Genomic DNA, 17,780 nt, shown 5'->3' with positions numbered 1-17,780 from the left:
GGTACAAGACGTCATTCGTGGGAGGGCTGACTGATTCATCCCCGCACAGTCAACAACAGCGCGCCTTGCTCAGCAAGCGTGGTTGAATCTGCTTTACACTCTAGATCACGGAACAACGTCGAATGAAAAGACTGCAGGAAGCAATCACACACACACACGATTAGCCATTCCAGATTTTCACCGTGTTCGATCGCCGTCAGCACATCTACTTCACATATCTTCTAGGCTATTTGACACTCGCTTCTTCCCTCACGGCCACCATATACCTTCCACTAATCGAGACCTTAAGCAGACAATACCATGCGTCCATCTTTGCTATCGATTTGACAATCACACTATATCTGGTGTTCCAGGCGATATCTCCAGCCTTCTTCGGTCCCATGTCCGACACGCTGGGCCGTCGTCCAGTATTCCTGATTACGTTCTTCGTTTACTGTGCAGCAAGTCTCGGTTTAGCACTCAAAAAACACAACTATGCCGCTTTGATAATTCTGCGATCACTACAAAGCATCGGCGGTTCGGCTGTTATGTCACTCGCGTACGCCGTTGTCGCAGATATCTCGATCCCCGCGGAGCGAGGCAAGGTTCTTGGACCGATGCTTGCTGCCACGAATTCCGGACCGTGTTTTGGGCCTGTGTTGGGCGGAGGCGTTGTTTTGGCCACAGGGAAAACGCAGTGGTGTTTTTGGACTCTCGTCATCTTTGGGGTGACTTCATTCATAATGATTGGATGGACCATGCCTGAGACTGCAAGGAAGGTTGTGGGCAACGGGGCAGTCCAAGCCCAAAGTATCTGGAAGACGTGGTGGGCCTTCCTGAAGCCTTCTCGCTTGAACTGCCCGGAACAGATAAACCCCGTCGAACTTGTGAACGATGAAAATGCTGGGAAGAACGGTATGGGCGTGTGGAGTTTTCCGGACCCGTTTCCTTCCCTGCGCCTGATTTTCTATGCTGATACAGCCCTCATACTCTGGTTGGCCGCTTCTCCTTACGCTGTATGATACTGCGTTCAGGCTTCGATACCCCTCATATACAGCCAGCAGTATGGTTATGATCCATTGGCTGTCAGCCTTTGTTTCTTGTCTGGCGGTGCTAGAGTCATATTTGGCGCCTTCATTGCAGGACGCCTTTTGGACCTCAATTACAAGAGGACCGCGGAGAAGTTTGACTTGCCAATAGACCGAGTATCTGGGGACGATCTTGACAATTTCCCCATCGAAGCCGCGCGTTCTCGCGGCTCATACATACTACACGCACTGTCAATAGGCGGGCTTGTCGGCTATGGTTGGGTTATCGAGCGTCAGGTCCATGCAAGTGTACCACTGGTCCTTCAGTTCTTCCTAGGAGCCAGATGTACCATTGTCTTGCAGGTTTTTAGTACATTGATGGTCGATCTATTCCCGTCGAAGGCCGGCACTGCCGCGGCTTCCAATAACATCACGAGGTGTGCACTATCCGCTGTCGCTGTGGCGATACTTGAGCCGCTCAAGAATGCCATTGGAAATGGGTGGATGTTCACATCAATTGGGCTGATTGACGGTATTCTCAGTATCTTTGCTGTTGTTTTGCTGCAAAAGTGGGGCTGGAAATGGAGGCTGGCGAGACATTCTTGAGATGGAACGAAGAATGGAGGAAATACAAGAATTCAACTCTTACAATCATACGAAACATAATGTGTTCGAGATCATCGCCAGCGCAAAGCGCAAGCCGAGAAAGAAAAGATATCATATGTATAAGAGATGATTTCCCATGAAACAACCAGTGTCCTGCCTCCATTCCTGGTACGGTGATATATCATCAATGAGGAGGTTGCCGTCCCTGAAGTAGTAATCTCTTATGTCGATCCTAACGTCGAACAAAGTGAGTATATTATATCATCGGTAGAGCTGGACGAACGACAAGCCCTGTGCACAGCAACGGTTGAGTCAACCACTTACTTGTACTGACGAGAGCTCTAGAGCTCCCACAAGACTCAACTGTTGACAGCATCTCGTCACACGGAAAATTGTACTGGACTCGAACAGCGCATATCCGGACCATCAACCAGAATGGAGAAGCTGTGTCCTACTTTCTCAAGGTGAGTTTCTCTAGGTTCAAGGAGTGTGTATCCCTAACGGAAGCTCAAAAGGTATCGCAAGGCGAGGCAGGGAGAGGCATGATGTACGGAGAATTCCACTCGATGTCGGCACTCCATGGCGCCATGCCTGAACTTGCACCGAGACCAATTGGGTGGGGAGAATATGCGAACGAAGCCGGAACGTATTTCTTCCTATGCGATTTCCATGACATGAAGATCCAAGTTCCTGATGCCGCAGACTTTCCCGAGATGGTCGCCAAACTACACAAGAATGGTGTGTCGCCATCTGGGGAGTTTGGGTTCCCGGTTCCAACATACCAAGGACGGCTACCACAGGATACCACTGAGTGTGATACCTGGGAGGAAAGTTTTTCAAGAGGCATTCGTCGTCTCTTCGAACTCGAAGAAAGCTCTCAGGGTCAACAGCAGGAGATGACAGAATTGCGTGAAGCTATCATGAACAAGGTGATCCCGAAGCTGTTGCGTCCGCTTGAAACGGAGGGGAGGAGCATTGTTCCTTGCCTGGTGCACGGCGATCTTTGGGATGGAAACACTTCTGTCGATTCTGCCACGAAGCGGCCAGTGATATTCGACGCCTGCTCTTCATACGCCCACCATGAGTGTAAGTAATTTGACTTCATCTTCTTTCATTTGCGCTGCGCTGATCAAAACTGTGCGTCGTCAGATGAGCTAGCACCCTGGCGACCTACCCGCCACAAAATCGGGAAACCTTATGTGACCGAGTACCTGAAGCACTACGCCAGGTCGGAGCCAACCGAGGACTTCGATGATCGAAATGCACTGTACTGCATGTATGTATTCACAGATGTTGCCATGCTTCCTCATCTGAGCTAAGTCTTTTGCAGACGGTTCAACCTGTGCTCTTCAGCGCTTTACTCTGGCAACCTTTACTTTCGCAATATGTAAGGCTATCTTTGTGCGGTAGTAAAGAGGTGATTGCTTGCTAACGCCAGCAGTGTCAAAAAGGAGATGAGGGTGCTTGTGGACAAAGTTCTCGCAAAAACGAAAGCTGACGATGCTGAGGACCAGTCGATGATAAACAAAACTTAGCGCAATGGTCAGTGCGGTAGAACGGGTCGACTCGATGGGACCAGCTCCCCTTTTGCATTTACAGGGTATGGAGAAAGGGGGAATTCTGTCGTTGCCAGATCTGTGGTTCGGTCCATACTTCGATCTGGGCAGCTCTCGGATTCCGGATAAAAGAAATGTCCGAAATGATATCTTCCGACTTTTATATAGTTATTACACCGAGCGGGACTGTCATCTTGGTGGGTGATCCCAATAGCGTTAGTGGTGGCAAGGTGCAACGAGCTACGAAGGTTATGCTCGAGGCACTTGGCTCACAGGCGAACGTCGCGGTTGGGGATCCAGCTCATGTCGCGACAGGAGTGGGCAGCGGAGATGGCCTAGCGAGTCCTCAAATCGGATGACGGAACGGAGTTGTAACATTTGCAACTTTGACGAGACGGCTTGGGCACTTGAGACTTGCGAATCGAAGCCCTGGAGTGTATGCAACTGATCTTTTTGGAATGCGCCGAAACTGGAGTTATCCTACTACCTAAACATATATCACTTTCAGCATCTTCTCGTTGCCGGATCATGGTTATAGTCAAACGCCTTGAGAAGAGCCACTAGATGCCAAGCCGCACCCCCAACAGCACAAAGATGGAAGATTTGATGTGAGCAACCCCAGATATCGAAGAGCCCAGGACGAAATCTCTCAGGAAAGCGCATCTGTATAGCATATCAGTTACTGCAATTATAGAAAATTCTCTTCGCCATGTACTCACCGCGTAGATAAAAGCACCAGTAATATAGCACAATCCCTCGCTGATCATCAACCACCACCCCATTTGCTTATCAGCCTGTTCGATACCAAACGACTGCGCAGCATGCGTCATAGGAACCGCGCCTGACCAGCCAATAGCACAGAACAATGTCGCTCTCGCCCACCGCCACTTTGGCGTACGAAACTTTGGTATCGAACAAAGTGTCGCCGCACCCGTAACAATGGTCGTAATCCCAACCGAATACAACATCCAGTACTGTTTCTCGCAGTAGAAGCCATAGTATGTCCCGGAATACACAGTTCCAACGATTAGTATGAAGATCCCGTAAAGATCGAGTTGAAGCCAGGTATGGTACACGGCGCTAGAGTGGTTCCCAAACATGTGAAACGTAGCGCTGATTCCGAAGCAGACAACCGCGCTGCCTATGAAGACGCCGAAAGCGAGGACATCGTTGATATCAGCGGTGTCGTATCGCGCACTGACGCTGTTGTAGGCGTATGTACCGTAGGAGAGTATCAGCACGGCGCCGATGAGGTGTGTGTAAATGTTGCCAGTTTGGTTGTGCAGGTACGCCAGACTTTTCAGACATTCTCGATAGGAGCCCGTGGTCGACCGATAATGGTTTGTTAGGTACTCGTTGTCGCGTTGCCAAGCCTGGACTTCTTGGAAAGTCTGGAGGAGTCTTTTCGGGGTCGTCTTGGCTTCGTCCCCTTTGGTCGTAGTAAGGGGGGCTGTGTAGAGAGACATGTTTGTCCTCTCTCAGTTCGTGAGGAAGAGGGGTCTGGAGTTTTGCGAATCAATCAAGGAAACGAGAGGAAAGGGATAAGTAATAGAAAGAGGACCCTGGATGAGGGCAATGCGCATGTTTGTACTTTTGCGTGCTCTCGTACAACTAGCGTTTGGAGCATAGGCCGCCGAACGGAAATGAATGTTATGCTGGCAAGTAATCTAGATGTGATCATGTAAAGGTGCAAAGAGCGATGAACATTGTACTATGAAGGAAGAATGGACATCTTGGTATTGCGGCTACACGGCTGCAAGGGTTCGGCCGATATGTCATGACGGGCTATCTTTGAGCGACATGCCCAAAAAGGAGAAAGCCACGAATAGGGAAACGGGAGCCGAGCCTCAAGGTGGCAGACGGTGCCCTGAATTAAGGGGCGTGGAGCCGCTAATTGGTGGACCGCCACGTCATCTCAGCACCGCCACAAGATAAGCAACGTATTCCAGTTACACGTCGCAACGTCGAACAAATAACAACGATCCAGAACATTGCAGCACGTGGAGAAGAAACAAATTGCTTAATATTCTTGCATTTCCATGTAGAAACGTACGTACAATATTCCATGGTAAAGGAGGGGTATATGGCCAAAGCATCGTATCGCATCGCTTAGAATCGTGTCGTATATCGTATCGCGTAGTATTCCGTAATATGTAACCGAAGAAGAGGAACGAGGAAGAGAGAGGAGCATGCTCAATCCGAATGCCAATCACTCGCATTACTCTCTCCAAACTCGCTCCTATAGCGCCTACAACCCAGAAGTCAACACACCAGCAACGACAACAAATCAATAACAAAAGCACATCTGCCAAAGAAACGCACTTACTCATCCCGTCCCCCGTGTTCGCTACTTTCACCCTGCATACCCAACTTTCCCGCGTCCAATTGCGCCAATCCGCTCTGGCCAAGCGTGTCGCCGCCCCAGCCTTCCTTCTTGCCCTCGACTAGCATCTTCATCATGTCCTTCAACTCCTTGACTTCTTTCCTCAGCTGTCGAATTTCCAAGACCGCAGTGTCAACCTCGACATTAGGACGCGTAGCCTGAACCTTCTTATCCCAGCCATCGGCTTCGAAGTCACAGCCTTCGAGAGCTTGTTCCCACTCCATGGTAGTGTCTTCGTCGTCTTCGCCGCGGCGACGGTTTTCTTTGACGACCCAGGCTTCTTGCTGTTCAAGCAAAGCAGTGACGACAAGAAGGGGAGAGTATATCACTGCCATGACCTGTTCTGGTGTCAGTTTGACTGTGGATGCAGTACAGCTTGCAAAAGATGAATGAAAAGGTGCTGTAATCAGTACTAGGTGATAATTGTCTCATAGCCGAAGCTCTGAAGTAGCAAATACATAGATAATCATCATTTAGACAGCGGAGTGGTAAGCAGGATATACAAGAAAAAATACGTACCATGTCGTTCAGTCTGTCGTAGCGCTTCTCGTCCATCCACCACTCGAATGGGAGGATAAGAAAGAACATCTCGACGAGATTGAAAGGAGCGATGAAGACGTTCTCGTCAGGAGCGCGGGCAAACTGCATCGTCTTCTGCGAAAAAAGGGCCATGTATTCGTCAATGGCGTTCTGTGTAATGTCTTCGTAGGCGGAGTTGTAGAGAGCGATGAGGACGTTCAGCAGGATAACCATGACGACGAATGTAAAGATGTAGTAAAGAATGATACCAAAGGGAGGCTATTGCTTGTTAGCTCATACTTGATCTGAGTATAGAAGTTGTGGCGTACCGAGAAGTTGTCGAAGCCCTCGAATTCAGGAGACTGCATGACGGCGTTCAACATGGCCTGGAACACAAAGACAGTGTCGTCCGCAAGCTGATCGTCGGCGACGTCGAGACCAATAAAAGCTTGGAAGAATCCTATCATGACAACAAGCAGTAGCATGAAGAAGATGAGCGACTCGCGCATCATGACCTTGAGGACAACGAGCATGGCGCCGAAGAAGCGGAAGGTGTCGAGGTAAAGCAGTAGACGCATCCAGAACATGGGCGCGGTAAAGGCCAGGAAGTCGTAGCTCATCTTGTTCAGGTAGTTGCGTCTCGTGTCCTTCTCATCACTCATTGGATGCCCGAGAGCTACCATGCGCAAGACGAAGCTGACAGTGAGCAGGGCGTACAAGGTGCTGTTAAACATGTTCCAGAAGGAGATGTAGACTCGTCCGACCTTCCAGAACTTGTTCACCTCGTCGCAGATGAAGCCCAGGGTGAAGAGATACAGCAGACCTTCGACAACATCCAGGTCACCAGAGGAGTTGATGGTGTTGATGGCGGCAGTATAAAGAGCCAGGAAGACGAGGGTCATGGCGATCTGCACCCAGTTCTGGTACTTTGGAACTCGCATGCGATCTGGGTCCAGATGGGCCCAGTAGCTGGTGTTGGTCTTGTTCTCGTACGGGACAAAGCGGCTGGGGTCCTGGTCGTCCTGGACTACCCATCCGCGCCATAGGTAGTTGATGCACTTCTGGTAGCCGGACGATCCGATGACTGTCACAGCGTGGAGATCGACAGCCTTCTCGATGACATTGGCAGGCGTAGTTGGCTCTCCATCAATCAGTGTCGAGTAGCGCTTGAGTAGCACCTCCTCGAACAGATATGATGTATCCTCTTCGGCCTCAATCAGGCGCTTGGCCATGATCTCTGCCGCCACAGCGCGGACTTCGTGTAGGTCGGCATCCCATAGCTCTGCAGTGGCTTGCTTCTTAAACCACTTCTTCACCTGCAGCAGGCAGAAGACGACGCAGGCATTGTGCTCGGGAGCGCCTGCTTGCTTGGCCGTCTCGAGCACTGCGTCGGTGATGATGCTGCTATGCGCCCTGGTGACTAGGTCCTCTTCGAGCTCACAGGGCACGACTTGTTCGATCTGATGCTTCAATCGCAGGGCGACTATGGTGACATCCTTGGGGTCGATGGGTGGAGGAGGGAGGTGTTCGCGACGCGCCGTTGGCAGGACTGGCGAGTGTTAGTTCTAGAGGCGGAAGAAACAATACGAGGGACATACGCGCGCTCGCTTCATCCTGAAGCCTGTGCCTTCCCCTCTGACCGTCCGAACTGAACAGCTCGTTCCATCGCACCATTGTTGCGGCGTAGCTCGGTAAGCGCTTTTATCTCGCTCAAGTTCTATCAAGCTTGGGCCAACAAGAACCGTGTCGAGCTATCCAAGTCAAGTACCCAGCAGCAAAGTACCGAGGTAGCGTCGAGCTTCGAAAAACGAGAATGCGCGAATGCAACAATGCAGCACAACTCGCCCGGGAGGTGGGCAGGAGGGAAGCTGCGGTGTCAGAGAGACAACAAAGCAGCAGGAGGATCCACGATAAAGCCGTGCTAGTGTTGGCTAAACCTGGATTGACACACCTGAATGCTCGGCGGCCCACGGCGTCATCGCACCATGTCCATCTCCCGCTCCACCAAGCGACACGGTCCAAGCTCCCGCCTACTGCTGGGCCAACACCAACGGCTGCATCCGACTCGACGGTTGAGTAAGAAAATTGGGACATTACTACTTGTTCGTTCTTGATTTGCTGCTAGAGCCGCTAAAAGCCGTTTTTGTAACCCTCCGCTCTATGCTCAAACGCAGATATGCATGTGGGTGAAGACAAGGTGCTGTACAGGTCGAGACGCCTCTTGTGCATGCTCGTGAACCACCAAATCGACGCCTCAAACGCCCGTGCCCACTTTTGCAGATGCCCCTTGGTCTTCATTATCATGGTCGCTCGTGTGCAAGTCATTCCTTGGCCCCTTAGTCGGCCTCAGCAACACCACCCTCGTCGCTCGTGCTCTCGTCCTCGTCACCGCTGACTTCCTGGTTCTCGCGCTCACGCTTCTCCATGAGCGCAGCCAACTCGGCATCGTCGTTCTCCGTGACAGCCTTTGGTGCCATCTTGACCTGGCAGTCACCTCCGGCCTTTGAGATGTTCTCCTTGATGTCGATAATAGCTTGTTCGAGGCATGCGATACCGGCGTTCTTGTCGAGACATTGCGAGGTGAGGACTGAGAAAGTTAGCAAAACAACGTGTATACTTGCTCGACCATCACATACCGTAAAGAGGTGGAGATACGAGCTTGACCTTGACCTGGTTCTCGGGCGTGTTCTTCGCCTCGGCGCACCGCAGGGCTGTCTTGACGGCGTCGATACCCTCGTATCCGAAGCAGGTGACTACAGACGTCAGTAAAAGTGCTTGTACTGTGTTGGTTCCTCCAACATACCCTCAATGTCCGATCGGACCTTGGTAGGCTGAGGTGTCAACCTCTTGCCAATGTAGCTCTGGAGCTCCTCCTTGAGAACGTCGTTGGGGAACGTGACATCGTTCCAGACCTCGGGGTTCGTAATGCTGAGTTTGAAGGCATCGATCGAGTGTCCGTACTTCTTGTTGAGCGGCCAGCCGATTGTTTGGTAAATCTCCTCGATGGGTGTCTGCGTCTTCTCCGCGACGTGGCGCATGATGCTGTGTACCATCTTTGACTTGTTGTATCGCTCCTCGCACTTGACGATGTCCTCAGGCGACACTCGGCGCTTCGACAGATCGATGTAACCCTTGTCCTTGTCTACACGGAGTACGACGACGACTTCGTTGCGGCCAACTCGGATGAGCTTTTGGATCGATCGAATACGTCTTCGCGAGAGTTCGGAGAGCAGAATCATGCCGTCGATGTTGTCTAGATCCTCTTAGTCTCGCTCGTAATACACCTTCAACATGTCCTGAACCCACCGTATTCCAGCAACTTGACGTATGCGCCCATCTCTGCAATCTGCTTCACGTTGACCATGACGAAGCTCTCCACCTCCGGGTACTTCTCCTCGTAGAATCGGCAATTTGTGAGAGACATGATGAATGTGTGCTTTTCGTCTTCTCCTGCGTGGACTTGGGTAACGTCGTTGGGCTGTCGCCGAGTGGGGTCGCTTCAAGTACTGTTCCTCGCCTGTGGACAGGAATTTTCAGAGTTTTCGTGCAGCCGACGATGTGGGCGACTTTGGGGATGGATCGAGTGCGATGTCTTTCGGTGGGCTGAGCGGAGACCAAGTGGAAGCGTCAAAGTAGTTGGTTCGCAGTGACTCAACCTAGATTTGCCCACTCACTGTGTGAGATCGCCCGCCGCCGTGGGGCAACAAACGCCAAGCCGCTTTCGGTAACGCGCAACCTCCGTCCCATCTTTCTGCGACCTCACCACCACGCCATAGAAGGGAAAAATCAAACACCCTACTAGCCAACTACAGGAGAGCAATCTATCTTCCTTTGTAGAGCAATACTCTACTTAGGCGACTACAGAGGTGGCGTTCGATTTTTCCCTTCTATGGCGTGCCACTTTCATTCCCAAGGATACAGACTAGGTATCTGTTCATCGTCCTACTATGCTGCTGCAGCATCGGAAAGTCTCTCAGCACGTAGTCATACAGGCATATTGTATCATATTATAGCGTCATCATGTCAAATCAAGCAGGCAGTTAGTCATGGGCATCCACATGACTGAAGAAAGAGCTTTGGGATCATGAAATTCATTATCGAGCAGCATGTCGTTACTCGTCATCTAACATGCAGTGTGGGGATCCAAAGACGGGGCTTATAGATCAACCTCAGGCTATACCTAATGTACTCTCACCATCAAACTCGCCAGTTTCCAGTCTGAAGACTCCAAATCTGTCTCCATGCAACCCTACACTTCAAACGCTTAGGCGCCAAAAAGAGCCATCAAGACACCGCCGAAGAGAACGGCAGCACCCACGTTGGTAGCGTCCGCAGCATCGGTAAAGGGAGGGAGAGCGGGAGCCGTGTAAGAGGCGCTAGCGGTAGCAGTCTTGGTGCCGTTCATGTGGAGAGTGTGTGAGTAGGTGTTTGTACGGCTCAAAGACGGCTTGACAAGGCTTCCAGTAAAGTTAACAGTAGCATGGATGAGAGACGTCTCGATGGTAGCGCTAGCCGAAGGCACGGGAACATCTTCGGTCTTGCTCACGGTGGCAGTGACGGTTGACTGTCCGGACGTGTTAGCTGGTTGCTTGAAGATCTGTGCATGTAGTAAATTAAGTACTTACAGACACCAGGCCTGCTGGAGGCATGTGGCAGGCAGTGATAGTAAAAGCCCGGCCGCTATGGGAAACAGTGCGGAGGCTGTTGACGCAAGTCTCTGTCGGCTGAACCTTTGAGGTGTTAGACGATAACGACTTTGACAGAAGTCACACGGGTGCATGAATCAGTTCCACATACCTTTGAGATCGTAGACGGAATAGAGGTCTGAATGGTCACGCGGTCGATCTCGGAAGACCCCAAACCCTTGGTACCGCTAGCACCAGGAGGAGGAGCAATGACCGTCACAGTGCTAGGAGGAGCAATCTCTGTAACGGTCAAAGTGTTGCAGTGAGTGCTGGACGAAGCCGCTGGCGGGTCGATATAGGTGACCGAAGTGACGAGCTGGATGGACGTGACAACGGACGCTACATCCGAAGAGTACGCGGTGCCTGCGAAGGCGATGTTGACGATGGCGGTGGCCGCGAGGAGGTTCTTGAAGATAGACATTGCAGATGTGGTAACTTTTTTGTAAGTGAGTGTGGTTGGAGATATCGAAGGTGTTGATTGAGTTGTTTCGAAGTTGATGGTGATAGAGCCAGTTCTTTGAAACGAGTGTAGAAGAGGCAGTGGGTTAAGAGAAGATGAGAACAGAATCTGGGCGTATTTATCGAATAGCAGCGGCCGTTTGTTCGGGCGGGGGGTGGGCCGAGCGCGTTTTGATATCGCCAAGGCTACAGCGTGGGTGAGCGTATCAGGCAGGAGCAACGCGTGGCCGCAAATTGGGGGTGAATGTGAGAGCATTCGCGCCAAAGTCTGCAGATTAGCGCTAGCTTCGGGGCGGTACAGCAGATGCGGGTGGCGAGATTCTCCACCTGAACTTTCTTGTATGACATCTGTGTTCACATGGAAAGACTGTGTTTGATGCACGCACGCCATAGAAGGGAAAAATCAAACACCCTACTAGGCAACTACAGGAGAGTAATCTATCTTCCTTTGTAGAGCAATACTCTACCTAGGCGACTACAGGAGTGGCGTTCGATTTTTCCTTTCTATGGCGTGCACGTATACCTAGAATTGTCTTGTAGTGCTTCAGATACTAGAATGTGCGTGTAATCAAAATGCTTTGTAAACTGCGAACAGCAAGTATACAACACTATATATACTCAAAACGTAGGCCACCGTGTACAGTCCCAACTGCCAATGACCAAGAATACCAGCCAGGACCGATGCGCCAAAGTACAATGCAAAGCTCCTTTACCATGCCCAAGCTATCCTCCTATTATGTACTCGAATCACCCCGACAAACACTACCATTCGACATCCCCTTTTCACCACTCTCTTCGAGTCTGAAGTCGGCATTATCACCTTGTATCCTCTCAATCTCATTCTGTATCGCCAGCACCCAATGGTCTCGCTCGGCACGCGATCGAGCCCTAAAGACCACACTACGGCCTTTGCTACCCAACTTAGCCACTCTCTTCAACTTTGTCCGCTTGCCTTCTTTCCGATTCTGTTCGCCGCCACCTGCTCCCTCTTCGGCGCGAAACCAGCTCTTTGCTTTGCCATGCCAGATGACAAACGTGGTCATGACATCCTCGTCAGTGGACGTCCAGCCGTCTTCGAGATAGATACGTGGGAGGGCGTGGTGACCTGGTTTGTTCGCGTCAAACGTCAGGTTCTGGTAGAGGAGGTCGTTTTCCGTTAGGAGACCAGAATAGATGTAGCAATCCTTGAGATCGAGATTCGCTATGCGCTCGTGGTGAATATGCGCCAGTTGTTTGCCGACTCTGCTTCGCAAGACGTCTCGGAAGATCAGCAAGGTACCGGCGGTCAGCAAAACGCTGCATCGCGTAAAGGGCGCGTGTATGCGCGGCTTCCGATATAACATTCCGCTCATATGGATACTGCGGCAGCAAGCGATGCCGCACATGTTGTAGAGCTGTGGAGAAGCAAACGACTGGGTCACCTCCCATTTCCTCGCAAACTGTCCCACGTGTGCCTCTGTCTCTTCGTCAATCTTAAGGGCGCTGAGATTGCGACTACGTGTCGCTTTGTAAAGCGCGATATCGGAGGCGGTGCGATGTTTCCAGTACTTGGCGAGAGCGCGTAGGTGTTGTATCCACTCTTTCCGGCGAGCTTTGTCTGCGGCCTGAATACTCGATTAGTCAAGAAAGCAGATGGCATATCGGAAGATCACATACCTGAAGGCGGATGATGAGGCCATTTTTCATGACCAACTCCAGAGTACGATCAATGTCAAGATCTTTTGTGGCTCCGTCGTTGCGCATAGAATCATCAATCTCTTCGTCAAAGTCCACGTCAGAACCCTCCTCGAGGTCCTGATCAGCGGGGCTAGCGCCCAGCTGCGCTTTTCGAACTTTGACAACGTCCGCAAGGTTGATGTAGCCATCGCAGTTGAGCAGATTTTGTTCTTTGCGAGCCGCTTCGTCTGCTGCGTCTTCATCATGCAATCGTCTAGCCTCGGTCGTGCCTGAATGCCCTTCCATCAACCACTCGACCTGACCATCCTGGGTAGCATAGGGATCGACCGCCCAGCTTTCTGGCACTGCGTCCTTGACCGCTTGTGCTGTCGGTACGTTCGCATTTTCCGTCGCAGGTAGTCTGGGAGGCGGAGGTGGTGTGATCTTTGTAGGTCGTGAGAAGACAAGATACTGATCGTGGCTAGCAAAGTAGAGTTGCTTGTGGTACATGAGACCTAGTCGCTGCGCCCGTCCTCGCTGCCCTGTCAACCTGATGAGGAAACCTTCTACAGGGACTGGTTCAGTCAACGTCTTGTGCTTCTTCCTTGTCACTGCAGTCGTAGGGTAGTGTGTCTTCGGCCTCAACTCCAGTTCGTGCGACTTGAGCATAGCTATCGTGCCATACATCTTTCGCTCATTGGCTCCATGTATCCACTCCAGTCGATCGTAGCGCTTCCAAGCGAGGCCGATGCGCTGATCCTTCATCCATGACGCCAGCACATCTGCCCACTCGGGTGCATCTTGCAGCTGATCCAGGCAACGCCTAATCAGCTCTTCCGCAACGGCCTGCTCTTCTTGCATGGTTCTGAGCAGGGCTTCTTCCATGTTGTCCGCGTTCTGCACTTTATTCTGGGACGCCTCTAGCTTCTCGAAGGGATTAGATATTTGAATGCTCAAGCTCATATCCGGTATGCTGATCTGAAGTTCGGAAGCGCGTTGCCAGCCAAGGACATTTCGGAGGAAGGTATACCATTCTACCGCATTAGATGCAGTCCGAGCTTGCATAATAAAGATCAGAGTCTCGCGTGAACCCGGCGAGGACACGACCATTGACTTGTCCAATGATGAGTAGAGATTGACTTTGCAAGTCTTCCTACCCAGCGGAATCTCGTACGCAGCCTTCTTGCCTGCACCCGCTCTCTCAATCTCAGGGATAACCTGTCAACAAAGTTAGTAACTTGGTGCGAAGAGAATCGGCGGAGAGACGCACCCGAGTCTGATAGAATTGCAGTACAAAATCGGCATCATTGCTGTGGCTGTGGCGACAGACGATCATGTACTCCCGCCACTTGTCTTTGACGCGGGAGACGACCCTTTGGTTGACGTTCTCGTCGAAATCCTCGGGAACCTCTGCGGCAGCGTCAACTCGCACAAGCATGCGTTCCATCTTGACGACCAGCCCATCTTTGATCTTCTGTCGTCTCACCTTGCTTCCTGCTCGCTGAACAGTCATCTGCGCCTTCTTCGCTTTGAGATGGAGGGTAGCGCGTCTGGAGTCTTCTGGAATGTCGAACTTTACAAGGTTTCGTAGATTTGACTTCTTGCGCGTCAGTTCTCCCGTGGCAGGGTCGACCTCTTGTGACTGTTCTGAGGAAGAAGACATGATGCCTGATTTCCTCCTCACTTTTTCCAGTATACCTTTCGCGGGCGGCTTCGAATCGACATCAGCGGAGGCCGGTGTCTTGTCCATGTCAGCATTACGCAACAATGAAGATGTGGAGTTTGCATCTACAGAAGCTGCTCCGAAAGTTGACGCAGGATTCCCGAGGCTCTCTACATTTGACAGTGGGCGCTTGCCCAGTGACTTTGATCCTGCCCCCTCTTGGGCTGAAGGAACACGTAAGCCACTTGCCTGCGATTGTTGTTGTTGTTCCCGTTGCTCGTGTGGCTGCCTCTGATCTGATTCCCCTCCATTTTCGTCTCCGTCTGTAGGTATGGAGGATGCGGTGACGAAGGTCTTGGAGCTGGATCGACGGATTGTGCGCTCGTGGGGTTCGCGTTCAGCATCGTCGTCTTGTGGCTCCGAGGGTGCGTCTACGAACTCATCGTACTCGGCATCTTCCACGACATCGCTCTTTTGGTCTGAAGCACGCGGAACCTGCAAGGCTGGTGGAGTCGCGGCAGTCGCATGTGCTGCGCCATTGGCTCCACTAGCCTCCGTGTCGTGCGCGCCATCCTCGTCGTCTTCTGTTTCGAGTTCTTCGGGTTGGGGGAAACTGTGCTGGAAGAGGGCAGAGGCACTGGGTCCTTGGAGGCCGCTCAGCTGCCGTTGACGCGCCTCGCGTGGGTCGGAAGAGAAGGTGGCCGCGCGCGTCGAGTAGTTGATTCGGAGGTGGTGCTTGTACCAGTCGCGTCGATGTTTGTTGAGCCATGCTGTCTGCTTGCATGTGAGCCATGGTAGCCCCAATGGGGAAATGGGGAAAGCATACTGGGATAGGGCCGATGAAGTAGCGTCTCGAGGTCAGATGCAGATGCTCGGGCGTCGCATGTTTCTGCTGGTCTTAGCTTGCGACGTGTACAGTCCGTAGCCATGCATACCAGTTTCTGCGCGGTATACGAGTCGGCGGGCAGATTGCTAACGTCGGGCTGGTGCCATGAGAGGCGCTGCTGGTCGGGCATCGGACCTCTCCTATCTTGTTTTGGCCGTCGAGATGCGCTCCTTCAAGGTCACGGTAGAGTGCTGGCGAACGACATGGATACACTGAACAATATACATTAACAGGCTAGTGAGAGCTGCAGCTGCTGCGCGTAGGGAGTGGCAGCCACGAGGGCGAGGTGCCTGTGCTGCCTAGGTGCCGTCCGAATTGAGGTTGAGCCATGCTCGGCACTATCGTCATCGTTGAGGAACTTGGACCCCCCTTGTGCCAGTCATGCCCGTGACTTGCGCATCGATGACTTTGGCAACGCTCCAAAACGCACAACGCGGCTGCAACACCCGTAGTCGACAACTACCTGCCACCTCTTAGCGTCTCTCCACTACTGGAAGTCATTCTACCCTTCTCATGCGCATACATTCACGTCTCTCGACGACCCCAGCATCGCCGTACCTGTAGACTGATTATTGCCCCTCCAAAACTCCCCTGGCCAGGTGTTCCCAGCCATTGCCTGCATGCCTACCAGGTTCTGGTCCCACAAACACCATTCGGTCCTGATTCATCCAAGCGAACCACAATCTCGCCCAAACTTGCAGTTTCACATCTCAACCTGCCCATTCCGGCAATTCTCCTGCATACCTGTTGATTTCTGTCTCGGGTGATCTGCTTTGTGGCGTCATGTACTACGAGGGTCTTCCCAGTCACCACGATCTCTACAGCTCAGTTGCACAGACGATATGCATCTCAAAGGATGAAAAGGAAGTTGCGATTAGCTACTTTGAGCCACGTAGGCAAATCGCGATTCAAAACATTGCACCGAAAAGACCGAATCCGTTGCTAGAGATGGACTTCACACCTCGAAACTCTCCATCTGTGGAATTGCTTGCCATGCCATCTCAGCCGCGCCCCTTGCTGCGACATATTCTGGATCAGAACACAGAACGTTGGCCCGCGATCCAAATGCTTCAACGGCCCCTACAATCGCCTGTCGGATCCCTGCGCGGCCAACACTTTCCACGCTTCCCGTCATCATGACACTGATTTCTTCCGGCAACCCCCAGTGCGTGTGAGTAGAACTTATATCATGCAGGTACTCCAAGATAAAATCACCTACCTCTTCTACTGAGGCTCCGCTGTTGCTGTCCAGTTGAAAATTTGTTCGAATTCCTCTTGCGACAATGGGGATATCGCTTATCCTTTCTACCACTGCGCAGTAAAGTAGAACAGCAACCTCGGTGTACTCCACGAGGACGACATGATGTCCCGGGCGTTCGTGCGTCTTAAAATGGCTTGCGAGTTCGGGTTCGCTGTCGGACAGGCCCATCCCATGGCCGGCATATGCAGCAACGAGCTCATCTAACTGCTTTCCGCAGAATGTCGGTGTGCGCAATCCCGCGTACTCGATGGCCGAAGCTACGTCTTCCTGGCGTAAGGCAGGCAATGCAGGAAAGCTCAGGATTACCGATATAGGGTATCCGACTTTATTCTCCGCCATCTTTGCTGTTGCTCTGAGCATCCTGGCCAACACAGCTAGGTCGGCAGACGCTGCCAGACCAAATGTCGTACGTACGCCGCGCCAGACTCTTCGTAGGATGCCGTCCCACAGACCTTCCATGTTACCATATGGGGAACTACAAGAGAGATTGTCAGTATCTAGTCGCAAAGAGTGTGGGCTTAGCAGCTCACCTCATGTACTCTGACGAGGACATGGAAAGACGTTGCATCATCTCAATGTATTCATACGTTCCTTCCACGCGACCCAGGCTTTCGAAACTTCCGTCAGGCCATCGCACAGATGCAGTCGCATGGTTTGCAGTGAGTGCCACACCGACTAGCGGAGACTGCGACATGGCGTTTTCCATTTTGTGCCCTTTTCGTTCCGCAATTGATATGACCTGTGTAGAATGCAGAATTACAAACACAAATAGTACCAGGTATACGACACAAGCGAATCTGGATATGCAACTCGACTCTTCGGCGAACGGAGTCTGCATGTGTAGTTACATGTAGGGTTTTACAAGGATACACGTCAGATGTGGCCTCGTCTAGCACAGCCACGGCTGCAGCCTGGGCAAGACACTTCCGATCCCGAATCCGCGGGGTTGAAAGTGTGAGCTGTACAAAGGCGCTTGTTTTTGCGATCTGTACCAGGATTACATTTGCTCTAAAGGTATACAGTGCTATCATCTGTCAAGGTGGTGATAACAAAATGTGCATATCCTTTTAGGGGGATTCTCAACTTTAGCGGGTGGGAC

The 17,780-nt window shown here is 51.8% G+C and overlaps 5 protein-coding genes across 5 annotated transcripts; all 5 read right to left on the bottom strand.

Moving 5' to 3' along the window:
* Positions 1-3,673: 3,673 nt before the first annotated feature.
* On the bottom strand, positions 3,674-4,635 carry ACET3X_005788 (uncharacterized protein; the record flags this gene model as incomplete). Its single annotated transcript, XM_069451929.1, has 2 exons — positions 3,674-3,832; positions 3,889-4,635. The coding sequence occupies 2 exons, from the start codon at positions 4,633-4,635 to the stop codon at positions 3,674-3,676; spliced, it is 906 nt and encodes a 301-aa protein (XP_069306148.1).
* Positions 4,636-5,362: 727 nt separating this feature from the next.
* ACET3X_005787 (uncharacterized protein) lies at positions 5,363-7,745 on the bottom strand (the record flags this gene model as incomplete). Its single annotated transcript, XM_069451927.1, has 5 exons — positions 5,363-5,417; positions 5,496-5,890; positions 6,072-6,350; positions 6,401-7,620; positions 7,670-7,745. 5 exons carry the CDS (start codon positions 7,743-7,745, stop codon positions 5,363-5,365), a joined length of 2,025 nt encoding a protein of 674 aa, XP_069306147.1.
* A 662-nt stretch (positions 7,746-8,407) lies between these two features.
* ACET3X_005786 (uncharacterized protein) lies at positions 8,408-9,495 on the bottom strand (the record flags this gene model as incomplete). Its single annotated transcript, XM_069451926.1, has 4 exons — positions 8,408-8,658; positions 8,708-8,824; positions 8,875-9,324; positions 9,378-9,495. The coding sequence occupies 4 exons, from the start codon at positions 9,493-9,495 to the stop codon at positions 8,408-8,410; spliced, it is 936 nt and encodes a 311-aa protein (XP_069306146.1).
* Positions 9,496-10,335: 840 nt separating this feature from the next.
* Positions 10,336-11,177, bottom strand: ACET3X_005785 (uncharacterized protein; the record flags this gene model as incomplete). Its single annotated transcript, XM_069451925.1, has 3 exons — positions 10,336-10,635; positions 10,697-10,801; positions 10,869-11,177. The coding sequence occupies 3 exons, from the start codon at positions 11,175-11,177 to the stop codon at positions 10,336-10,338; spliced, it is 714 nt and encodes a 237-aa protein (XP_069306145.1).
* Positions 11,178-11,949: 772 nt separating this feature from the next.
* On the bottom strand, positions 11,950-15,550 carry ACET3X_005784 (uncharacterized protein; the record flags this gene model as incomplete). Its single annotated transcript, XM_069451924.1, has 5 exons — positions 11,950-12,819; positions 12,872-14,089; positions 14,142-15,308; positions 15,361-15,423; positions 15,470-15,550. The coding sequence occupies 5 exons, from the start codon at positions 15,548-15,550 to the stop codon at positions 11,950-11,952; spliced, it is 3,399 nt and encodes a 1,132-aa protein (XP_069306144.1).
* Positions 15,551-17,780: the final 2,230 nt, after the last annotated feature.

Source organism: Alternaria dauci, chromosome 5 (assembly GCF_042100115.1).
Source record: "Alternaria dauci strain A2016 chromosome 5, whole genome shotgun sequence".
NCBI classification, from domain to species: domain Eukaryota; kingdom Fungi; phylum Ascomycota; class Dothideomycetes; order Pleosporales; family Pleosporaceae; genus Alternaria; species Alternaria dauci.
The sequence above is the reverse complement of the archived record's forward strand: the minus strand, read 5'-3'. Positions and strand labels throughout refer to the sequence as shown.